The sequence below is a fragment of the Myotis daubentonii genome, chromosome 6 (genome assembly GCF_963259705.1).
Source record: "Myotis daubentonii chromosome 6, mMyoDau2.1, whole genome shotgun sequence".
Taxonomy (NCBI): domain Eukaryota; kingdom Metazoa; phylum Chordata; class Mammalia; order Chiroptera; family Vespertilionidae; genus Myotis; species Myotis daubentonii.
In genome coordinates, this window is record NC_081845.1 from 34699805 (window position 1) to 34726165 (window position 26361).

General features: G+C 39.6%; 1 protein-coding gene across 8 annotated transcripts in view; it reads left to right on the top strand.

Annotated features, from left to right (window-relative positions):
• Window positions 1-25999, top strand: part of HS3ST5 (heparan sulfate-glucosamine 3-sulfotransferase 5) — a 253186-nt gene extending 227187 nt beyond the window's left edge. For 4 of the 8 annotated variants that reach the window (XM_059700644.1, XM_059700646.1, XM_059700651.1 and 1 more), the window contains exons 4-5: window positions 20446-20584; window positions 24283-25999. In XM_059700644.1, coding sequence (XP_059556627.1) covers window positions 20478-20584; window positions 24283-25213 — 1038 coding nt within the window. In that variant the 5' untranslated portion in view covers window positions 20446-20477 and the 3' untranslated portion in view covers window positions 25214-25999. Of the gene's footprint in view, window positions 1-12526; window positions 12603-20262; window positions 20313-20445; window positions 20585-24282 lie in introns of all 8 variants that reach the window. The other 4 variants (XM_059700647.1, XM_059700650.1, XM_059700649.1 and 1 more) reach the window with 2 other exon arrangements.
• The last annotated feature ends 362 nt before the right edge of the window (window positions 26000-26361 follow it).

Consider the following 26361-nt stretch of genomic DNA (forward strand, 5'->3'; position numbering starts at 1 on the left):
AGCCAGATTGTCAAATTGGGTCAGTTCCTCAATAACAAGAAAATTGCCTTACACAGATGGAAAATGTATAGGATGTATAAAACTCCTGTGTAAACAACATCAACTGCGATTCATTGTTTAGTTTTGTCCTACTTATCTATTCTATTTAAAATCATAACCTGCATTCTTTCACCTTCTTTTTAAAAAGAAAAATCATTAAAGCCTAAGCCTCACATATCAAAATCTTGAAGCTTTCATAAGTCTATTTTTTTGCAGAGGGGAAATTCCACAGGAACTGGTCCCCCAAAAATGTCAATAACTATCTCCTCATCACTGCAGTTTCAGAAATGTAGCAAGAGTACTCTCAATATAAAGTTTTGGGGAGCCAATTTAGCAGCTACTCTAGTTGTAATATTGGATAGAATTATTAAGAGAAAGGTTGTTTTTTTCTTTCCATGCATACTAAGCCCCAAAGTTATGTTTTGAAGAGAATATTCTGAAGAATATGAAGTTAGCTGGTGAGGCTAAGCTAAGAGCATGAGGTTGGCCAACAAATAATGCCTCGCATCCACTGTATAACAAATGTGTGTTTTTATTTATAAGTAATACTGGAAATAATAGGGGAAGCAGTAATGACATTTGGAAATAATATAGAAGACACATACACCTCCAACTCTTCTTAGCTGTATGATGTTTGATCAGTTTGTTAACTTTTCTGAGTTACACATTTCAAAGTGGGGGTGCTAAGAATACCCAATAAGCTTCCTTTGAGAATTTTATGATGCACGTAAGAGAAATGCTTTGTAACATATCAAGCAACAAGTATTTGTATTAAAAAAAAAAAAAGACCAAGATAAGAAAGAATGGGGGTAATCAATGAAAATCCTTCACTGCTATTTTGAAAATTACTGAAAGCAGGTACATACTTTTCATCTGCATAGATAATGAGGTCAGCAAAATAATCACTAACCATCATGGGGGGCGGGGCGCGGGGTACCTGAACAGAAAGGAAAAATGTAATTTACTCTTGTAAATCTACATATTCTTAGATGCCATTGTCAGAAAAACTGTTGAATGGCTAATTTAATGGCCGGACAATATGAATGTTTTAAACATAGATCCCTACTGCTTCCCAACCTTCCTTCCCCTCTCTACACGGTAGAGTGAAACTCTCGCTACTCTGCAAGTCAGAGCTGTAGTCTATTTTCAGTTCACTAGGTGTGCTTACTTTGCATTGTTCATTTATTCATTCATCCACTCATTGGACCAATGTGTTTGTTTCTTTAATGTTTTTATTGATTTCCGAGAGAGGAAGGGAGAGGGAGAGTCGGATAGAAACATCAATGATGAGAGAAAATCATTGATTGGCTGCCTCCTGCATGCCCACACTGGGGATTGAGCCTACAACCGGGACATGTACCCTGACCAGGAATCAAACCATGACCTCCTGGTTCATAGGTCGATGCTTAACCACTGAGCAACACCGGCTTGGCTGGACCAATGTTTATTGATCCCTTTAGCATGAGGTCCTGTACTGAGCCCAGAAGATGCAGCAGTATATCTCACATGTGGTTTATGTCTAGCAGAGGGCACTCAGCTTCGCCAGCTAGAATTCTCTTCCTCATTTGTAAGAAGAGGGAAACAGGCATGATACCCTATTCAGTCTCTTCCAGTTCTAATGTTCTGGGTCTTTTTTGTCTCTGCAGATTTTCATTCTCTATTCTCCTCCAAAGACTCAGAGAATCTACATGCTGGTCTTCCCCTCTCATTAAATTATGAAATAATATTTATAGTATGTATAACATACCTACATAAACATGTATAGAATTTATAACCCATTTCCTAAATAGAAATTCTCCATTCATTTATGCATCACACACTGAGTCATTGAGGGAAGTCACTATGCTATTTGTGGAGGTATATTTAGATACATTAAAATCTCCCTATTCTCTATGTACTTACAATGTAATGGAAGAGACAAAAAATATTCACAAATATTACATGTCAGAATCCTTCCTTTAGAAAAAATTCATTTCAGTTGAAGAGATCAGAGAAGGTTTCCTGTAGGCAGTGGAGCTCACATGCCTGGAAGGGATAGGGTTTCGATAAGCAAAATGGAAGAAGAGAAGGTCATACAAGAAATAGTATGGGCAGAGGGAAAGGAAAAGAACAGGGTTTCTGGGGAAAAAACACACAACATTAGATGTGTGAGATGAGAGATGCGGCTGTTAAAGAAGATTCAGGCTAAACGTGAATCCAGTGCCAGATTCAGGTGCTGGGACATCATGCACTTGGCTAACACTGTCTAGCAGAGTATAATGCAAGGGACATACATCATTGTAAGACTTAAATGTTCTCATTAAAAATAAGCAAAATAAATAGGAAAAACTAATTTTAGTGACATATTTCCTTTTACTCCATATATAGGCAAAACATCATTTCAACATATAATCAATAGAAAACATCATTAATGAGATACTTTACATTCCTTTTTATAGTATACTAGAGGCCTGGTGCACTAAATTCATGAAATTGGTGGGGAGGGGGGGTTCCTCAGCCTGGCCTGTGCCCTCTCGCAGTCTGGGACCCCTCAGGGTATATCTGCCTGCTGTCTTAAGCCAGCAGTCAGACATCCCTCTTGCAGTACGAGGCTCTCACAGTCCAGGACCCCTCTCTCCTTACTGCCCACCTGCAGCGGAGGCAGTAGAGGCTCCCGCCACCACTGCTGCACTTGCCAGTAGTGAGCCTGGCTTCTGGCTGAGCGGCGCTCCCCCTGTGGGAGCGCACTGACCACCAGGGGGCAGCTCCTGTGTTGAGCGTCTGCCTCCTGGTGGTCAGTGTGTGTCATAGCGACCAGTCGTTAGGTCATTCTGCCATTAGATCGATTTGCATATTAGGGTTTTATTACATAGGATTTTAAAAATCTGTGGGCATTTAACAGTTTCATCACATTTGACCTTGTGCAAATGGCTAATGACCAGTGACTAGGACAGTACAGCTCTAGGCTATGGAGAGACACTGCTGGGTTTTGAGGTTAAGAGTGGCTTGATAAAAGCAATTTTTAGGCAACTGAATGAGGTTCTGGTATGTAGGACTATGTCAGATTGTGAGAATATTATGGATACTAGACAACGAGATGATCCTGATGAAACTATCTGGGTTTGAAGTGATTGGCATGGACCATAGTGGTTGGCTCATGTGTTAAGAAGTTTGGGAGAAATGTCAAGTCTGCACAATCCAATTGAAGGAGAAAGTAATCAGCAATAAACCAACTCATAGAGCTAAAGAAAAAGCAGAATTATTTTTTGATTCATCTGATTAGTTTTTCTCACTAGACAGGAGCCTCAATTCCATAAACATCTACTAATAAACTGTGTCAGGTTTTGGGGGTATATATATCTATCATATATTTATAACATATATGTCATATATGTATTAACGTTGTTCTTAATGTCAATAACTTCACAATGTTGTGGGGGGGGGAAGGAAGCATTTAAAAACAAAGAGCAAAAGCTGTTTTTTAATGCTTTGAGAAAACAAAAGAGGGAATATACAATTCTGCCTGGATGAATCTAGAAAAGATTTTGGGGGGAAGTGACATTTGAGCTGAATATTGAAGGATAAGCACATTTTCTACAGATGGAAATAGAAAACAAAGGGCATGAGTGGAAAGAAGAGTATGAGGGAAATTAGAAAAGTATCTGGCATGTTTCAGAAACTGAGTATTTGTCAGATTGAGAGTCTGTGTGGACATGTCATAAGAAATAAGCTGGAAAGCTGACTGAGGAGAAATCGGGGACAGAGGGGCCATCAATACTTAGCTAAATAGTGTTCCTCCTTGCTACAAGACCTAAAGCAGCCGAAACCAGTTTGGCTCAGTGGATAGAGCGTTGGCCTGCAGACCGAAGGGTCCCAGGTTCGATTCCGGTCAAGGACATGTACCTGGGTTGCGGGCACATTCCCAGTGGGAGATGTGTAGGAGGCAGCTGATCGATGTTTCTCTCTCATCAATGTTTCTAACTCTCTATCTCTCTCCCTTCCTCTCTGTAAAAAAATCAATAAAATATATTTTTTTTAAAAAAAGACTTAAAGCATCAGCAGGAAGAAAAGCCACTTCCAGAGCTCACAGGTGAGCATTAGGGAACATGGCTTTGGCTTGAGAAAAAGACACAGGGATTAATTTCTGCAAGAGTAATACAAAGATAGTAGCTTGCACATTATAACTTGGAATACTGACAGTGTCAGATATAATGATCTGCCTTTTCACTGAAACGTATTCGACATTTCACTAACCTGACCTTTTCTTGCCAATAGCAAACTCAATTGCATCATCATCTCTGTTCAAAGTTTGAGCATAAGAGCTAGGTAACATTGTTGGCGGTACAATGTATTTCTTGAAGGTAAGCTTTTGCTGTTTGGCGCTCGGTACTCTGTGAGAAGAAAGCTTCAGTGGGGGAAAAATCATTGCTGCTGCCTTTTTTCCCCTTAAAGCTACAGATAATGAAGAAATATGCCTGTATTAGTTTTCTGATGCTGCATAGCAAACGACTGCACACATAGCAACTTAAAAAGAACACCCTTTAGTAGCTCACAGATCCATAGGTCAGAATCCAGGGGGGCTCCAGTGGATTCTTCGCAGAGTCTCACAGGGCTGAGGTTGAGCTGTCAGCTTAACTGGGCTCTTATCTGGAAACTCTGGGGAAGACTCTGCTTCCAAGTTCATTTTTGTGATTGACAGAGTCTAGTTGCTTGCGGCTGGAGGAATGAAGACCCCGTTTTTTCTGGCTCTGGCCAGAGGTCACTGTCAGTTCCTAGAAGTTGCTCTTCACACACACTGAGAAACTTGAACAAATTCCAGCATGGCTTCTAGCAGCCTAAGTCATCATACCCAAGGAGGGACTCCAGCCCTCCTTAAAATGCCTGCCTTTGGTGCTGCCAAAGGAATTTGTTGTTTACTCCAGCCCAAACCTGACAAAGTCCCATAAACTCCCTCTTAATGCAGTTACTTTAGAAAACTTACAATTATAAACCTTTTCTCTGCCCCTTTGAGATATAAATCTTCTACCACCTGCAACTGTCTCCTTGACGACCTGGAAATGCCACTCGCCAGAGGAAGCTCCCCCTCTCTTGTCTCCCAGTCCCTAATTTAGTTGGATGCCTTGCTCTAATTTACAAGACTACCTCCTGTCCTGATGATATGAGAAATTTGTTTTTCCTCTAGATAAGTGCCAATTAACAAACCCAGATGGCTTATTCCCAGAAACCAACCCCCCTTTCCACTTTTTGTAATTTCCTGACTCTACTAGAGGCTCTAGTCCGGTGATGGCGAACTTTTTGAGTTCAGCGTGCCAGCATTTTGAAAAACCCTAACTTTCTGGTGCCGTGTCACATATAGAAATCTTTTGATATTTGCAACCATAGTAAAACAAAGACTTATATTTTTATATTTATTTTATATATTTAAATGCCATTTAACAAAGAAAATTCAACCAAAAAAATGAGTTCGCGTGTCACCTCTGACACGCGTGTCATAGGTTCGCCATCACTGCTCCAGTCCTTCCTTCTTGCTACTCCCTCATCCTCCCTTTAAAGTACCCAGTCACCTCTACACACCACAGGTGAACTCAGTTTCACCCTGAAATCCCTTTCCCCCGCTGCAGCAGAATTACTGAGTACAATGTGTCTTTACCACCTTGACTACTGCCTGGCTTAGTTTTTAACACCACTCCATAAAGGAGGCCTTTATTATGACATCTCAGCACATTTCCCTGGTCCCAGTGAATTTGTTTGCCTCCTGGGTGCTAACTGTACTTTGCCAGCTTCTGTTTTCTTTAGGTTTTAGAAGTGAGTGCTGGCCTAGAGGGCTTTGCTGAACACTGGACATCTTAAAATGCTTTGGTGTGTTGTTGTTTTTTTAAAGACTAATTTACAGAAGATTTTAGTAATCCAGTCTTTTAAATTAAGTTTCATCTCATTACTAGCCTCAGCAGCTAACAAATATTTCAGGAATTAGATCATTCTAACAGAGAAAACAACTAAAAGAAAGCACGAAGGCAAGAAGTACTACCTATTTTTTTTTTCCTTTGGGAAGGAGAAGAAATTGAGGAAAATATTTCTGTATTTGGTTTGAAATGTCAGTTTTTGTTCGTTGAATGGGAGGGAATTCTACTTCTGGCAAGAGGAAAATGGAAGCGCTGAAATGTAAGGAGAAATAGTGAGACAGAAAGTAGAGTAGTGGGGTGCCCAGGGTTGGGGGAGACAAGGGGACATGCAGGTGACTACTAACAGAACAGTGTTTCTTTTGAGAGTGATGAAAATGTTCTAAAATATGTTGTGATGACTGCACAATTCTGTGAGCATACTAAAATTCATTAAATTTTACAAGTTTAAATGAAAGAATTAGAATGATAGAATGGTAGAATGGTTATGTGAATTATCCTATATAATAAAGAGGTAATATGCAAATGGTCGTTACACCGTGACACATAATGACCGATCAGCAGGAGGGCAGGGCAGCCAGCTGAGGCAAGCGGCAGTGAGCTCCATGCGCACAGATTTGTGCGCAAGGCCACTAGTATATCAATAAAGCTTATACCAATAAAAAAGGAATAGTGAGAGACAGTATTGACAAATGTGGATAAATCTAAACAAACAATGATTGTGTAAAACAGTAATAACAAAAATAATTCCTAATTTAGGAGGGGTTGAGGAAACAGACTAAAATGAAAATCCTGACCAAAAATATACATATTATTTGGGAGGAGGTGATTGGAGTTAATATTCTAAGTTCATAATGGGCATAATAATCTTTATTTTTCAGGAATTATTAATTAATTGGGGGGGGGGGTCTTCTTTTTCTGCCCTTGATGAATCTACTATAATCCTTCTCATTCTGCCAAGATATTTTTCTGGGAGAAACTGATGATCCAACCAGAGAAAGAGAAAAAATATATTAACACTTGTTAATTCCAAATTACTTTCTATCACTTTCATTTCTTCAAAGTTCTATACTTCAGCACTCTTTCAAAACCTATAACACAGGATTAGATTTGCACTGATAATGAGCATACAGTCCCCGTACTAAAATTAATGCCAAATCTTCATAGAAAGAGGATGAATTTTCTTACAAACACAGAAAGTCAATACAGCTAGATTCCATTGTGAACTCTGCAGGGCATTAGCTAGGTGGACCTAGGTACAATACTTGGGCTACCCGTTGTCTTCTTCATCTATAGAATGGAGAATAAAAGAGATCTTGTGTCCTTCATATTTTTGTTTTGAAAATAAAGTAAAATGGTGCTTTAAAGCTTTAAAAACTGTCAAGTTCCACACAAATAAGCAGTAGTGTTGTAAAAATTGTATTTTTATGATGATTAAGTGCATAATAGAAAATCTTCCTCTAAAGCGTTCATAAAGTTGAACCTATAAGTATTTCCTTAAATATTATATTAAACGAATTGAATTTTCTGAGTCTAACTTGGTAATTTGAATGTGGCACATACACATTTTTTTGTGTAATCAGTCTGCTAATGGTTTAATTATTCATTTAAAATATTTAATGTTAAATTAGCCTCATCTTCAGTCATTATAAAAGAAATATATAGCTTAGTGTAATAGGGATTAAAATAGAAGAAAAGTCATTGCTGAGAGAGGATAATGAGAACTATAATCAAATAAGATGTAATGATAAAAGTATCTCCATACTTTTAGTCTCTTTTTGGAATTAAGAGACATTTTTATATATACTATTTCTTTGTTCCTCACCAAAACAAAATTTGTGAGATAGGAAATAAGACTAAAAAGCTGACTTTCTGTTTGGCAGTGAATACTACACTTGATTTTAAATTAAATACATTCAACTATTATTGGGTATAAAAAGTAGAACTAATATTACTATACAATTGACTTCAACTATACAAGGCAGCGAGAACTTAGTTGACTTGACTCTTTAATTGCATGAGCTTAACTTACTGGGATGATCTGTTTGAGCTATCTGTAGAATTGTTACCTCTCCAACTCACGCTTTTCTACATAAACACAATATAAGAGAGTAAAAGATTATACTTCTGAACTCACCAGCAGGACAAATTTACTAAACTCCCAACAACTACTGAATAAAGTGCAAAGAAAGTTTAGAAGGGGGGAAATAACACACACCCTTCTTCTATAAACATTAGTTACATGTACCAATAAGATACTGAGATTAAGAGTAATTGAGATTCCTGTCAAAATAAAATTCAATTCCCATCTCTTTCCTTAAGACATCATTCTACTAAATGAGACCACTGAACAGAGGCAGAATTAACTGGCTCCTTTTAAGTTTGGTCATTACAAATGCAAAATGAGTATCCTTCTGCAGACAGAGAGCCAGAGGACTACTCAAGCTAACACAATAATGGTAGCTGTGATAAATTATGTATGCAGGATATCAAACACTGAATGGAGGGAAGAAATGGAGAACCCATTTGAAAATTTGGAATTTGCTCAAAGCTGCTTCTGCAATGATTCCCAGGAGGATAAGCACTCAGCGCAGAGCAGTCATAAACTCTGCAGTTCTGTATAATTTATCAACTTTTTTTCCTTTTTATTTCTAACATTGACCCTTCACGGTTAACTGAAGAAACAAAGAGCTAAATGGCTTCCTTCACTATTTGATAGAGCAATTATGAGCATCCTGACCAATACATTTTCTGCTTAATCTACTAACGAATGGTATCCAGTTTCCTCTTCATGTGCACCCTATCTCTCCACTCGGCTCGATGCGTGCAGAGCGCTGCTTTCCCTGCCCTTGTTCTTGTGCCTCTCTTCATTTGTTTCCTTCTCATTACAGCTCTCTTATGTGATGGTTATATTAGAAGAAAAGAGAATTCTTTATGACAATTTTCTTCAGCTGCCCTTGGTTAATTTTTTTCAAAATGTGATTCCTCTGGGTTCTCAGACAGTAGGGCACATTGAAAGCTAATCAGTAGGCTCTTTCTTAAGTACCTTTTCAAAGAAATTTTATGTTTTAGGGTGAGAGGATTGTTTTTTCACAGTAATAGATAGTATAATGTGATGCAGCCGTCTTGAAAGAGGTCAAGACTGTTTAAAAATGAAGGATAATAAGAAATTAAAAACTGAGATTTACCTCAGGCACTAATTTCCCCCCACTGCAATTGCCTTTGGTTCCTTATACATTAATCCAGGGGTCCTCAAACTACAGCCCTCAGGCCACATGCAAATACAAATATTGCATTTGTTCCCATTTTGTTTTTTTACTTCAAAATAAGATATGTGCAGTGTGCATAGGAATTTGTTCATAGGTTTTTTTAAAACTATAGTCCGGCCCTCCAATGGTCCGAGGGACAGTGAACTGGCCCCCTGTTTAAAAAGTTTGAGGACCCCTGCATTAATCTCTCATATAAGGATACTCATTTAGGGCCAATCTTGGGATCCCTTAGAATAAGGGAATTTCAGAGCCAGGAAGGATTGCTGAACTCATCCCTTTAAGCCCTTTGTTTCTTGGGTAAAGAAACATCCTGGAAGATCAAGGAGGTTAGGTGACTTACCCAATGTCACATAGCAGGTCACTTGGTTTGAGCTTCCTGTTGTGTTTTGCTTTGAAGGGAGGAGGGGAGTGGGAGAGAGTTTTCTATCCTATGATAGGAGCAAATGGCTGTAACCCTTGGGTCTCTGCATTTGCTCATCTGCATGTTACAGGTGATGATACTGCCCTCTTTACCTCAAAGGGTTTCCCATTACTAATCTATTTTAATGAACCCCCCTGCTGGTTTGTGTGTGTGTGAACATCATCCTTGTGTGGCACATGCTCTGCTATGGATAAGGCACTTAGGAGTATAAGGCTTTGTGGGTAGCTCCCATGTTCCTAAGTGTTGAGAATCCAGGGAAGGAATGGGCCTCAGGGAAGACCACAGGACTCAGAGAAATAAGAGGGAGTGGAATTCCAGCTCTGTAAGAAAATATGAAAGATTGTGTTCCTATGTGGTACACTTAAGACAATGCCTGCCTCTTAAAGCCAAAGGTCTGGTGAAAGAAGGAGGCATCACAGGAATAGCCATAACCTACACATAAGTAATCTAGTCTCTGAAGGCTGGAAAGTCTGGCTGCAGGACTGTACAGATAATTTGTGTGGCCCGGTTCAAAATAACATGGGGCCTCTTATTCAGAAATTATTAGGAATTTCAAGTCAGTGACAACAAAGCATTAAACCACTCTTGGGCCCTTCTGAGCACAGAGCCCCATGCTAATGCACAGGCCACAAGCCCTGTCTGGTCACAAGTACTTATTTTGACAAAGTCTAGTCCAAACACACCCAATAAAGTCTTTACTTAGCAGGCGGTCTTGAAGAGTCCTGTTAAAAGATAGAACAGTGCTTTTTGGAGAGTGGTTTGACTATGGTTACTTGGGGAGAAGGCAAGAACCTTCATGGAGGAGGTGGATCTTAGTGTCAGGAGCTGAGACCCTGAGATCCAGAAGACCTTGTGTTTGTGGGAATTCTTCCTTCACAACCATCTAAGAGGACCTGGGCTCTGTGCTTGAAAGAAGATGCAATTTCCTTTACACTATTATGGAGAGCTGACCTTGAATACTAGAAGATAACAAGAGGCAGGGTCGGGGTCTCCTATTCTCCACAGCGTTTCTGGCATCTGCAGTGCCTGGTACATTGTTGGTACTCAGTAGATATTTGTTGATTATGAAACATGGCTGGTTATCTTAGTGTAAGAATTTAGTGGAGCTCCTGGCCCTGAAAGGAAGATCTGAGATTCAGAGTATAGAGGTATCTCTGGGGGGGAAAAGGGAAAGTTTTGAAACATGTTAATACTGCAATTTAAGAAAATATTAGCCTTCCCAAGCATGGAGACTTTTAGTATTATTTTGCATAAAAACTAATTATAAATTATTTTATAGATTTGTTAAATACAAGATTTTCTAAGACATTTAGTTGTATTTTTGCTATCAAGATCACCCAAAAATAATAGCACTGCACTCTTTCTTTTTTTAAGTTCTATTATTTAGGGAATATAGTCAGTGATAGAGTGCAGGGAGAAACCGGAATAAGGCATAGAAAGCTGAGGAGAAAGACCTAGAACAGTGATGGCAAAACTTTTGAGCTCGGCGTGCCAGCATTTTGAAAAACCCTAACTTAACTCTGGTGCTGTGTCACATATAGAAATTTTTTGATATTTGCAACCATAGTAAAACAAAGATGTATATCTCTGATATTTATTTCATATATTTAAATTCCATTTAACAAAGAAAAATCAACCAAAAAAATGAGTTCGCATGTCACCTCTGACACACATGTCATAGGTTCGCCATCACTGTCCTAGAAAGACAGAAAGGAGGGAGGGAGGGAGGGAGGGAGGGAGGGAGGGAGGGAGGGAGGATACTGTGGGGACACATAGGAGAAACATGTAGGCCAGCCCTGAGTGATCAGGAAAGACTTTCCCAAGGAACCTAAGATCTAAAAGACAGGAATTAAACCAAGGCCTGGGAGGAGGGGAGATAGGAGCATTAATAGACTGGCTAACATTTATTGAGTATTACTATGTGGCAAGCAGTGTTCTAATTACTTTACGTGCTCATTTACTCCTCACAGCAGTGCTGTGGGGCAGGCTATTAGTATCCTATTGGGATATCCTTTATTGGTGTCCCAGACCTGATAAATGAGGCACAGAGTTATTTTTTCCAAGCTATAGAAACCTTATGCTTCCAGCCCTGAAGCAAAACTGACTGTGGCCTATTCAAAAGAACCACAAGTTGTTTTGCGTGCTAACATCTGTATATGTGGCCATTGGGGATCCGGTGAAGTTGCTTTGGAGAGAAGCAAAAGACATTCACATGTCTTTTAAAAACATGTGAATGATGATAGGGACCCATTAAAGTATATTAAGCCTGAAGGTAACATGATCAAATTTTTGTTTGGAAAGACCACTCTGGCATCAGTATGGGGAATAAATTGATGCAAGAACAAAGCTAATAGTGGAGAGAACATAACGCTCTAAAAGAAAGAGCGTGACCTGAACATAGGCAGTAACAAATAACAGTGCCGAGAAGTAGGTGGATTCTAATAGCATTTTGGAAGTAGAATTTTACTGGCTAATTGGATGTTACAGGAGGGATAGAGCCAAGGATGAAGGACTCCAAGGTTTCTGGGTTGGGTGACTGCAGTGGGCATTAGGGGAGCCATTCACTGAGAGAGCTGCAGGGGAGGAGAGAGGAGAGGATGGGGATGGTTGATAGTTAACAAATGTAACCAATATCTTATGGATATCAGTGCATAAGAACATGAATCAAATGGCAGTCAAAACCAATGTAGCCCTAGCCAATTTGGCTCAGTGGATAGACTATCAGCCTGTGGACCAAAGGGTCCTGGGCTTGATTCTGGTCAAGGTCATGTACCTTGGTTGCAGGCTCCTCCCCAGCCCAGGCCTTGATTGGGGCTCGTGCAGGAGGCAACCAAACAATGTATTTCTCTCACATGGATGTTTCTCTCTCTCCCTCTTTCTTCCACTCTCCCTAAAAATCAATGGAAAAATATTCTCAGATGAGGATTAACAACAACAACAACAACAACAAAATCAGTGTTATTTTGATCACCTACTGTGAAAGCTATCAAAAAAGTAAGCCAGTTCTTGAATTATGGGGAGAACAAGTGAAGTTTCTATGATTCTGGTCAGTCTTAATTATAACTGGTATAATGAGTATGAAAAAGATTTCGTAAATTTAAAAATGCTACCTTTCATCATCATCATTATTATTATTATTATTATTATTATCATCATTACTTATTAACATTCTTCCTTTTATCCGGTTCAAACCACCTGAATGACCTCTTTTACCTATCCTTCTATGGAAAACTTTTTTCCTCTTTTACTTTTCTTTCTTACCTTCCTGTCCCCTACTTCCAGGTTCAATGGCAGGTAATTTGGGTGGAGTTAAGTGGTTTTGTCCGCTCTTGTCAATCAATAAACAAGTATTTAAGAGTCTCCCAGGTGAGCATCCAAAGCTGGATGAGTGGCATTGCAATCAAGGGGCCACGTTCTTCGGGGTGACAGAATTCTGGATTTGAATCCTTCTTCCACATTTTCCTTCCACATGCCCTTGGGTAAATGATCTGCTCATCTCTCTTCAGTTTCCATCAGAAAAAAAATGGATAATATTTCACAAGTCTGTTGTATTTCATGAGATAATAAATGTGAAAGAAACTAACAGAGAGCCTAGTGCTCAAAAACTGTAATTCCTGTCCACTTCATAAGGCTGTTGCCCAGGATAAATGAGCTAATACTCAAAAGACGGTCATGGAATAATTCTGCTATATAAGTTCAGTCATTTTTAATGAACTTTGCTACTATTGTTTCTGTTATTGTTTTTATGGGTACCAGGGGCTTGCAGTAACCACGTCTACAAGCCTTTGAGCAGTACTTGGACGAATCTTTATTATTTTTTTTTAATTTCCTTATTTCTTTGTTTCAGCTTGGGAATCATTTCCTTCTTTGCTTAGTGCTGCTTTGGAGAAACTGCCAGATGTCTTTACAATTTGTCGCTTCTGGCCACATACTCTGTTATGTAGACATTCTGCTTTGTTCAGCTAAGATGCCGCGTTTATTAAAGCTTTAGTAATCTGGAAAAACGATAATTATGCTGCTCTTGGAACGCAACATGAAAAACACTGAAATATTAAAAACTGGAGATGAAGGCAGGCTTAAAATCACTGTAGGTCTTTTACCTTTTTTTAATTAAAAAACTTTCACTCTATATAAATTGTCTATTACCAGTCTGACTGCTCGGATGAAAGATTAAGATCCCCATAATAGCTGGCATAGCTAAAAGGAAGGGACTTTGGTGCTGGGAGAGCAGCTAACCTCTCTCAGTTTAACAGTAGGGTCTAGCAGGACTGGATGGTGTAGTTTTTCTCTAGTTTATATTCCTAGACCAAAGGCAATAACTCCCAATTTCAGCAAAGGCTCAAGCACTTCATGATGTTGTAGAAAACCGAAAAGGCATCTTGGCCCTGGCTGGGTAGCTCAATTGGTTAGAGCATCAGCCTGTTATGCCAAGGTTGCAGGTTCAATCCCCAGCCAAGCCTCATACAAGCTACATTTCAACCTATGAAAATAAAAGTACTATTTAAAAAAAAGAATCAACCAATGAATGCATCAAGAACTGGAAATACAGGAAAAAAAATTGATGTTTCTCACTTTCTTTCTCCCTTCCTCCCTCTCCCTCTCTAACTCTCTCTCTCTCTCTCTCTCTCTCTCTCTCTCTCTCTCTCTCTCTCAAACCAATCAATAAATAAAAAATTATTTTAAAAATTTTAAAGGAATCTTGAATGTTAAATTAACCAAGTATTTTTGGTTTTCTCTGAGCAAAGTTTATTCAGAGGTTGCTATATTGTCTCTAGGCATGTTGTCTGAGACTGGTTATAAATCAGAATGAGATTTCACTCCTCTGTCCTAGAGGAGCTCATTAGAACTACGTGTTTGGCTTTCTCATGTCTCAGACATTCCAAGAGACTTCAGCCTAACAAGATAAGTGTTAACCTTTTGTTTTTGGTAAATGAGCCATCTTGCTTTGAACAGAAAATATAGTGTTAGCATTCTAATGTTTAATAGGAGTTTCCATTAAACTATAATTTTATTTATATTGAAAACAGGCGTATATTTCTCATAATCCAATTGTACAATTAATGAGAATGTCATTTATTTTATTATTTTCCTCTTTAAAATGCACTGTAAGAATTAATTTATCAGCCTCCCGAAGGTAATTAACTGTGCTTTATTTTTGTTAAGTGCCCAGATATTCATAAAGTTCTTTCCCATAGTTATCTTCATTTTACAGATGGGAATACCAAAATTCAGAAAGTTCCCATTACAAAACTAAACCAAAATGTGACTGGGTCTTTGACTTTTGATCCAGTGGTCTTTGCACTTCACCACGGACGACTCATTCACATTAGTTGAGGTCTCAACTAAAAACTATACAGTGGGGCCTTGACTTACGAGTGTCCCAACTAACGAGTTTTTCGAGATACGAGCTGTCTCTCGGCCGATTTTTTGCATTGAGTTGCAAGCTAAAATTCGGATTATGAGCCAGCTTCAGATACCCCACCGCTAGTTGGCGCAGCGAACGTCACAGTGAAGGCCACAACATCAGCCCAGCATTCAATTCATTGTAATGGTGAAAATTGATTTGACATACGAGTAATTTGAGTTATGAGCTCCGTCACGGAACGAATTAAACTCATAAGTCAAGGCCCCACTGTAGTTCTCTTCAGTGTCATGTGACATGAGGATGCTTTGTAGGGTGTGATTTACCACCACAAATAAACATAGGAGGCAGTGCTAAGCCAGCCCTACAAACATAGGGCTGGGAAATGAGGCCTCCCAAAAAAAGAAGCCCCCCAATGGGTCTATTTAAGGCATCTCAGATATAAAGGAGTGGTCTGGAAGTAGCAGCTTATCCCACAGAGCAAAACCTCCATGGTAATAACTGGGCTTATCATAAAGGGAGAGTCAATAGGTTGAGTACTGGAGCCTTTGAGAATGAAAGATCCTCAGTGGCAGTAGGAAAAATATCGACCTCATATTCAGTCAGGTTTCATAATGAACTGTTTACCTGAGGACAGGTGCACTGCAATATTCTCCTAAATCTTGGGCTACTTCCTCAGCAGCCTTCACATCCTCAGTCATCTTTTTTTTCCCTTTTTTCCCCTGCCTGCCAACCTTGGGCAGAGTTCAGCCATGAGGTCACTTCATAGCTTCACTCACCCACTACATGCAATGTCTCCCAAGTGTCAGCCCTAAGCCTAGCTATGACCCTTGATCCTGTGCAATGGACCCAACCTATTACTACCCACGAGTGTGGTGTGTATCAGGATTTTTCCCCAAAATTCCACATCCACCAGGATCACCCTCCCCAGGAAGATAGCAATAGAATCTAGAATTCTTGAAGGAGGAGATATATAGAAAATTGAAGGCTAGTCAGGAAGCTGGCAAAAACATAGAGATGAGAGTAAAGGAGTATGGGGAGCAGTAAAGAGAATGATCTGAAGGATATAGAGGTTGGTGTTGAGTAATAAGAGGAAAAGAAGCTAACCACCCAAGCTGGGAACTCAGAAAGGGCCTGGGCTTTCAAGAGTAAAAGATTGGGTTTTATCCAGTGAACAACCAAAAAGATGATGGACAAAGTCACCTGTATTAGGAAGATTAATCAGACTGTATAGGCCAAAGGAAATGAGCAGGAAAACACACTCAAATTTTAAGGTTTAAGGGAGGCATTAAGTGCCTTGACAGACAAGGCAAGAAGAAACTAAGCAGAAGGAGTTTACTAATCATGAGGACAAAAAGGAAAAAGACAGTAGAAAATAATTGTAAGTTTTGTGTATTCACGCCACTGTAAAAAATGCAGATGCGCAATGAATGCAGACCCATTGAATTGGAGGTTCTGAGGGTGGTATCAGGTGTGTGCTTTCTAGAGGCTCTGCAAGCTCACCATAAAAAACCTCTAGCCTACAGAGCAAAGCAGACAGGTTCTGGGCTCACTACCTTTCAGGCGGCCTTCTCAGACTTCTGAGCCAGTCAGAAGATTTACACCGTGCTGAGGGATGTCATGATATACACAGAAGACAGTGGCAGCTAACAATTGCCCAACTCTTACGAATAGTAGAAGCCTAATTGTGCTTCTGACTTCAAGAACAAGAATTCAGTGAGGAGGAAGATGACTATGGACTGGGACAGCAGTTGGAAAGGACTTCAGGAGGAACTGAGACATAGTCCAGACCTTACAGGGTGAATGGTAGCCCAAGACAGGGGGACAGCGAAAGTGGACAAAGCATTGTGTAGTATTGTTCTGAGCAGGAGAGTGTGGGCACTACATTTAGAGCAAGCATGTCAAACTCAAAGGCTAACACGGGCCAAATAAACAACGTTTAAGTTTATGTGGGCCACAAAAAAACAAAAGCTTCAATTTTCAAAGAAACATAGATTTATTTCGATAAAGACATGCTGAATGAATACAAAGGGCTAAAATAAATCAGTGATTGTTAACATAAAATAAGAGAACATTTTAATAAAAAGTATTATTTTTTCTTGAACATTAACTTACCAGACACTGAATAACTGCACAAATTAATAAGCATAATGAAAATAAACCTATTTTTCTTGTTCTTCAAAAGCAAAATATTTCCTGTGGTGCACACAAAACAAGTCAAGCCAAGATTAATGATGTGGCAGTCGGCTGTTAGAATATTCACTGCTAGCCCTAACCTGTTTGGCTCAGTGGATAGAGCGTCAGCCTGCGGACTGAAGGGTCCCAGGTTCGATTCCGGTCAAGGGCATATACCTTGGTTGCGGGCACATCCCCAGTAAGGGGTGTGCAAGAGGCAGCTGATCGATGTTTCTCTCTCATTGATGTTTCTAACTCTCTATTCCTCTCCCTTCCTCTCTGTAAAAAATCAATAAAATATATTTAAAAAATAAAAACAAAAAAAATAAAATATTCGCTGCTAGTATTAGTGGTGAGAAATGGTGCGCCTGTGCGCAAGGCGCATGAGGGAAATGAATGCAACACGATTACAGTAATCAGTTATTGGTGAACATTGTAGTTTGTTATTAATAATTATGTATAATAGGATATTGTAAAAATTAAGTTAAGAAATTTTTATTAAAACGTTCTTACATACCGTTAAATGGGCTGGGCCACAGAAATATTTATTGTGGGCCGTGAGTTTGACGTGCTTGGTTTAGAGAACAGATGAGGCCAGGTGAGCCTCCCTCTGAGCTGCTCCTCTGTACAAGGCTGTTGATCATAATGAAGGCTATGGGGCAAACACATTTACCTTTACTTCTCCCATCTCTCCTATTTGTATCTGGTCCTCTTCAACCACATAATAGCTTTTGTTTTCACACACTGTTTGTACAATATACATTAAATTCACTCACACTAAGATACAAATGACACATAATCCCTTATGTTATTCTGGCATATTCTGTGTAGTGAAATTACTTATAGAAAACTTATTTCATTCTCTCTACAGCTCAATAGAGTGGGGAGGTCAGCAACTATCCCCTTTTATAGATAGGGAAAGAAAGGCCCAGAGAATCTAATTGGCCAACGCCTAGCACAGGGCTACTAAGTGGAGAACCGAACTGGGAGATGTGGGCAGAGTTTTCTCTCTGACACCCTGTTCTGCATCTTGCAGCAGTATTTTCATTTGAACAGGGATCAGAGCCCTGTGATAAAGGCATGTGGCTCTAACTTAGGACTTTGGACATCAATCTGGAGATAGAATGATTCTTTCAGCAAAGCCCTGAATCACCCTACATAAGTTATGCCTTTGTCTTCACATGACCTGCTGGCTGTGTGATCATAGGCAAGTCAGAGAAAATGATCTGAGCTTCACTTAACCTGTCATCAAATGGATCTGAGCTTCACTTAACCTGTCATCAAATGGACTGCTTCATAGGGTTTTTCTGAGGATTTCCTAAAATACACCTGGATAATGTCTTTGCCACATAGGAAGCCTCAGTAGACCCCATTTTCTCTTTCCCTTCTCTTCCCCATTATACTTACACACAAGGCAAGCCATGCCAAGTCAGAACCACAGGCTCACTCAGACCCTGCAAACACCTTTATTGCCCCCTCTTTTGTTTCTGCTTTTAGCCCTTTCTCTCTCCCTTCCATCCCTGTGTCTAGCCACACCAGCCTCCCTTCACTTCTCAGACTAGCCAAGCATTCCCCTCCTAGGTACTTGTGTAAACGCTGGTTCCTCTGCCTAAATCCACTCTGCCCTACCCCGGCCCCCCTTGCTCTTCATGCCCCAGGTGTCAGCCCAGGTGTCACTTCTTCAGGAAGGACTGAAGTGGGTTCCTCCTGTGATTCTCTCTCACTGCATCCTGTCATTGTCATTGTTATTACGATTTGTAAGTATATGTAAATTCTATGCTATGGGTTTAATGTCTGTTTTCTCCACTATACTACAGACTCCCATGTTGGCTACTATCTTCATAGTACCCAGTATGGAATCTAACACATACGCATGTTCCATAAATATTTTTTAGCTGTTTCTTGGATGAATGCTATTCTTTTCTCTCCCCTTTGGGATATACTCCTATAGCCTCCTCACCAAACCATATAGTACATTACACACACACACACACACACACACACACACACACACACACACAATTCCCATGGAGCCCATATGCCTGACCATTTCCTTCATTTTCTTTCCCCAACATTTATTCATACATTATCATGAATTAGGTTGCATTCTCTGGTTGTTTCACGCTTCCCTAATCACATTGTTAATTTTTCAAGGGCTAAAAGTCCATCAAGATCTTTTTTAGAATCCCCCATAAATCTAGTGGAGTAGCCGGGAACATGTTTTGGTGCTTAGTAATTTCTTGATGAATGAATGAATAGATTAATCCATCAATCCTAGTATATTCCTTTCGCACAGAGAAAATCTTCACATAGCAAATATGGAGATACCATTGCAGCAAAACAATTTCTAACCACAGCCCACTGCTGTAGTCCCTCTTCTCGGGTTACTATTTTGAGTTTCAATAAGAAGGAAACAATCTTATTTTGAAAGGCTGAATTGGAAGCTTGCATTTTCCCCAAAATTTAATAATAGCACTAGTAACGCCTTACACTTTTCTCTGGTCTTATTTCAGGTGTGACTTTGAAGCTCCCAGTTAAGTTTCTGTTATGATGTAATAGCAAGACCAATATCACCAAACCCACCCAAAGGAGGGGTCACAGAGCAGGGGCGTCAGTCTAGTCTAAGCATGTTTTCAGAATCAGTCAGTCCAATTCAGAAATGGGCAGAGAACTTGAAGGAAACATCAGGTTACTTGATGCCACTGTACTTAAACATCTGGGGTCCTGATAGTAAACCCTGGTAACTTTGATAAGAAATAGCTTTTGATCTTGCTCACTTTCTTCACCCACAATTAGAACAAAACAAACTCATGTGGGTAAAATGTTATGCCCAAAACAATAACTTACTGAATTGGGGTTTCAATTTCTACATTTGCCCTGTTATTCTGAGGCAGAAACTTCCGTTTACTGGTTGCCCTGCCAGTAAACCTCAGATTGCTTAGTTGCTCATGTTATCAGTACTTTTAATGGTTAACAACAACAAATATAAGCATATATGTGTGCATGTATATATTTACTATTTGTTGTAATATATACATTTTAATTTACTTTGATAATTGTCTAGCAGGTTCTGTCTAGTTAGTAGTATCTTCCCCCAATTTTGTATTTGATCTTAAGGTCAGGAAAAGGAAACCAAGTTTTGCTAAATACCCGTGAACATTGTCAAGGTTGGTATGAGGTCTGTTCTTCATGTGGCATCACCTAATCACCTATTTTCCTACCCCTGCTTGGCTTTGTGACAATTAAAAGAGCCTCTAAGAGGAGACCGCTAATGAGTGCCCTTCTATCCCCATCTCTCAGGCTACAGAAGTCCTGAAGGTTGATGGAGGGCCATGCTATTCAAACAGCAGGTGTGGCTGAGACAGAAGCTCCTGGTGCTGGGAAGCCTTGCTGTTGGGAGTCTCCTGTATCTAGTCGCCAGAGTTGGGAGTTTGGATAGGTAGGTGATTAAACACATACCTATGCCCATGTGACTTTATGTGTTTCTTGACTTAAACTTCCTTAGGACATAATTTTAAACCTACCCTTTTGTTTTCCTCCTTCAAAACTCCCAAGAAACATGCTTCTTTGCAGTATTGATTTTGATCTATTGAGACTTTAAAACAGAGATCCAAGTTGTTCCGACCAAGTGTTTGTCAGGATCCATTTGTATTCTGTGTGCATTGACATTTATTTTCAGAGAAGGGATAAAGCCATGTACAGGAGAAATGTCATTTTCTAGAGCTCACTGTGGTCTGGGTGCATCTGGTTGTTGACCTCTAGCCATAGCAAAATGGTGATGATGTAATTAGGTATCTTCATTCTGAAATTTATGAGTGAGCCATTAATGTGCTACCAGGAGAGTTAAAATTATGTTTGCGCCTATAAAGGAGCTCATCAAATTTGGAACCCACTGCCCTGGAAAGATGGCTGCAGGCGTGGGGAGTTTGCACTATGTTAATTAGCTCTGGTTTCCAGGAGTTGAATGTACCAGACAAGGAGCCTGTCACTCAGAGTAATTGCCCAGAAACCAATGGAAAATCTATGGAGAGGAAATTTACAGAGCAAGGGGTTGGCTCTAAATAAGCAAACAGTTGAAAGGTGCTCAACCTGCAGAAGCCGAGCAATATCATCCGACTTCACAATGAATGCCTCTGGGCTGTCCAACATCCGGCATGACTGTGAAGGACAGAGAATTGCATTTATGAAATGTGGAATTTCCTGCTTTGCGCTTTAAATTAACTATTGCTCTGGAGAGGCTGACGTATGTTCTCCGTGCATTCGGTTCCCATTTTCTGTGAAAATGCAGCCACACTTTAAAAGGAAAATATCTCCCTTGCAGTTTTCCTTTTCTAATCTATAGATCTTACCACAATAGATATTTATCAAATAATATAGCAGTGTTCTTTATTTTCCTTCTGCCAGTGTCAACTTTGACTGGTAAAGCGAACCCCTTTATGTTTTTCATTTCAAAAATCCAGAGTAAACATCCACGTACTAGTTGCTAACTATGCAAAATGGTATGTTCCAGAGCTTATCACTGACTTCAAGTAGTTCCCTAAAGGTAGTGTTTAGTTATTAGTGAAAAGCCTTAAGGTGGTATCATTGTCCTATGTCCATAAAGGAACTTTTATATCAAGTTCTTCCCAATCATTTCCTTTTTATTGAGTAATTGATCTAACGTTCATTAATGTATTAGTTACTTAGTTGATTCTTTTCATTTTTCACCTGGTCTATAGTCTCAAATGGGATCGTTTTTATAAGGAGTTAGATTGCTTATTGGGCCTTCTCAAAAGTTCTCAATTGAGAGTCTGAGCGGATTGCATCTAAAATTTACACAAGCTGGCTTACACTTATCTTTTAGTAACTCTGAATGGGAGGCTGAGATCTGTTACTTTTACTGTCCCTTCCAATCCTTAAAGTTCATATTATATAGTCTGAGCCCCATGCTCAGAATCTACTCTTCAAGAAGTCAAAATAAGGTGATATTTTCTCCAATTTTGAGTTATGGAGTCCAACAAGCAATTGTTCTGCAGGCTATGAGCTCCCAAGGTAGCAGGTAGAAAGAAGAAGGAAAGAAGAGAAATGGCCCTTTCTCGAGGTAGGAAAGGGACTCTATTTCAGCCTCTCTCAGCCAGAATTCCTCAAGAGAATTAAGTCCTAGAGAAAAACATTTGACTATTGCCGTAATTCTTTCAAGAATGACAGACACTAGCATCATTCTAGATGCACAAGAGAGAAGTCCATCCAGTATATAGATGGATGTCTTGGGGAATTAGTGCTTACCTGTCAATCAAGAAGAGCTAAAAGATGAATTTGTGATGTCCCAAGCAACGTCACAATTAAAAACATCTTTGATTCTATGTGTGTTGCTACTTTTATATCTTCCATTTAGAACTCCAGCATTAATCTTTACAAATTTGTAAAAACAAAATTTATGTTTCTCTAACATAGTGACTGTGATAAACTTTTTTTATAGTATTCCATGTTTTCACAATGAGCATGAGTTGTGTTTAAAATCACAAAAAAAGCAAGCACCACAAAAAAGTAAACGTTTATATTTTTGCTTAAGCATTTGGATAGACAGCTGTTTACACAGAGCACAGGCCAAGTCCTTTCTCCTCAGCTCTGCAGAATGCCCTGGCATGACCTTGAGGATTTCCTTTTCTCCTTCTAATTGTAAACATTACAGAACATAAGAAAGGTACAACAGAGTCTCTTGGGAAATGTAAGAAAGAAATTATTGCCACAGAGAAGTGGACATAGACTCCAAATTATTGGAATAACTAGAGGTTTCAGTTGAAGGAATTGGCTTAACAGTCATTTTTACCACTATTCTACCCTTTACCAAGGTGGTTAAAATGCCTATCCAAATAAACCTAGGGAAATTATAATGAATTTCAGTTCAATTCCACACTATACCCCAAAGGAAACTCAATGTACTAACCATATATATTATCCATGCCAAATTAAACAGCCACTCCAGTCTAATAGCATTATAATTATCACCACACCTTTTTCTCTGAGAGAACCAGTGGTGGTGGTTCATTATTTAAGGCGATGTTGAAGTGGGAATCCTCCTTTCTGGCTCCATTGATTGCACCCTTCCTTCATGAGCTTGAGTTCCTGATTTAAACTGACTTGGCAATGAGGACCTGAGGTTTTTGGCTCTGCTAAGGCTGTGTTGATTTCTGGTCCCAGGTGTGGTAAGTGATATACAGCACTTGCTGATGGCATTGGGTTTGTTCCTACATTCAACCAAGTAAAAACATAACCCTGGCGGAGACCGGTTTGGCTCAGTGGATAGAGCGTCAGCCTGCGGACTGAAAGGTCCCAGGTTCGATTCCGGTCAAGGGCATGTACCTGGGTTGCGGGCATATCCCCAGTAGGAGATGTGCAGGAGGCAGCTGATCGATGTTTCTCTCTCATCGATGTTTCTAACTCTCTATCTCTCTCTCCCTTCCTCTCTGTAAAAAAAATCAATAAAATATAAAAAAAAACCAACATAACCCTGACCTCTTTAGATAGAAAGAAAAAGAAATACAGTACTCTTCCAGCTGTCCCTAAGGTCAACGACAGAAATTCTCAAGAGGATGAAAAGCTCAGCAAGTGCCAATTTTGGAATTTTTCAGGTTGATGATGCAAATAACCAAGGACAAAGACTGCAACCTCTTTTCAGATTATATACCAATAGTTTTTAAGAGCCGTGTGAGTGCTGCAAGATAGTAATACACATGAAACCCAAAAGACTAGCCTCCTAGCTGCCCTTCAGCCTCCCAGCTAAAGATCATAATCTTCCACCTTTCACATTCTCTAAATAATGTTAACTGGTGAGCTGTTAAAAAGCTATTAGTATGACTGGTGTCACTTGTCTGTCCTGTACTGTGTGAACATAAGTACATGCCGTAGTCAATTAAGTGCTTGGTGAATAAAAAATTTAAGGAGCACTAATAAAAAAATCCCATCAATTATGTGTGCTCCATTTAATACCGTGTTGCTTAAAATAAAATTTCTCAAACATATGTTCATTATGGATTGTGTCAGGCAGGGAAACAGAGGTTTTATTTATGCATTTAAAGTCTTCCTCGGACTGGTGAACCAGAAAAATGAGAATCTAGTTGCAGTGAGGTTCTTACAGTGTCTCTCTGTTGTTTGCAGGCTACAACCCATTTGCCCCATTGAAGGCAGATTCGGAGCCCGCGGGCAGGCTGAATTCCCTCTCCGCGCCCTGCAGTTTAAGCGCGGCCTGCTGCACGAGTTCCGGAAGGGCAACGTTTCCAAGGAGCAGGTTCGCCTTCATGACCTGGTCCAGCAACTCCCCAAGGCCATTATCATTGGGGTGAGAAAAGGAGGCACCAGGGCCCTGCTTGAGATGCTGAACCTCCATCCAGCTGTGGTCAAAGCCTCTCAAGAAATCCACTTTTTTGACAATGATGAGAATTATGCCAAGGGCATTGAGTGGTATAGAAAAAAGATGCCTTTTTCCTACCCTCAGCAAATCACAATTGAAAAGAGCCCGGCATATTTTATCACAGAGGAGGTTCCGGAAAGGATCTACAAAATGAACTCATCCATCAAGTTGCTGATCATTGTCAGGGAGCCAACCACAAGAGCTATTTCTGATTACACTCAGGTGCTAGAGGGGAAGGAGAGGAAGAATAAAACTTATTACAAGTTTGAGAAGCTGGCAATAGACCCTAATACCTGCGAAGTGAACACAAAATACAAAGCAGTAAGAACCAGCATCTACACCAAACATTTGGAAAGGTGGTTGAAATACTTTCCGATTGAGCAATTTCACATTGTGGATGGAGATCGCCTCATCACAGAACCTCTGCCAGAACTTCAGCTCGTGGAGAAGTTCCTCAATCTTCCCCCAAGAATAAGTCAGTACAATTTGTATTTCAATGTTACCAGAGGGTTCTACTGCTTGCGATTTAACGTTATCTTTAATAAGTGCCTGGCTGGCAGCAAGGGGCGCATTCATCCAGAGGTGGACCCCTCTGTCATTACCAAATTGCGCAAATTCTTTCACCCTTTCAATCAAAAATTTTACCAGATCACTGGGAGGACACTGAACTGGCCCTAGAATAATAAGTCATACAACACCATGTGTTGTACCTGGAGACATGCAATGTCTCCTCTAGATTAAAATATGCACTTTTCCGAGACACAACTGTCGAAGTCATGTTTTCATCTCTACTTGTATATACACAGTGTGTGACCAAATATAAGACCAGTTCTTTTTCTACTGAAAATGTACAAAACAATTTGCTGTCTGCATAGTTGCATCTTTGAGACGGGATACTAAAAAAAGAGGTGTGGTATTGGGGGAAAGTGACTTCAGCTATTCTCAAAGAGTTAGTCTTCCTTTGAGTCAGAATTTGTCACCTGCCATTTACATAAATTGAAGCCAAAAGATGAATGTGTGAAAAGTACCAATGGCTGTGAAGCTGCAGGAAGGAGAGGATTCAGTCATGCATTCTTTTCTAAGGGAAAGCTAGCTCTTTAATTCAGATGCTGAATTGGTGCCATGAAAACAGAAAATGCTATTTTATTATGATTTAAAAGGATGTCCTATCTCATAAAATTGACATTGTTCCAAAGTTCCTGTGGTGATTTTGCACTATTGTTTTCTCGTATGGACCATGATGTCACTTGTAGCATGTCAATCATACATTGGAAAGTCCTTTCACTTCCATGTTCTATGTCAACAAAGAGAAATGTCATGTACATAATGTATATTATTGTAAATACTTGTTTCACACTAAGTAACTCTATTTTGTAAACTGAATATGGCTATTTAATTTATTGTGAAAATTAAATTTATTGTGGTATTTAAAAATGGAATGGATTAAAATTACTCTATGTGCAACTTTTCTTTTCAACTCATTTCTGTCTTACATGCCCCCTGTTTCTGCCTCCCCAAATCAAAGCTGTTTATGCGCACATTGAGAGCACCTGGAAACATGCACTTCTCCATTGGATTTCTGTACTCTTGTGAGATTTATTTATGAAGTGAAGTTGAGTATATTAAAAAAGTCTCAACTATCTGGAAATCTAGTAGAGTAGCCCTCAAAGACCACTAGTGCTGCTCTGCTACAACTTTATAACAATTAATTTTCTTGCAGATGCTGCTGTGCCAGGAGAAAGACAAGAAACACTTTAACATAATCGATGCAGAGAAGAATCACAATTTTATTTGAACCTCTAACCAGAGTCAGACCGGTAGAGAAA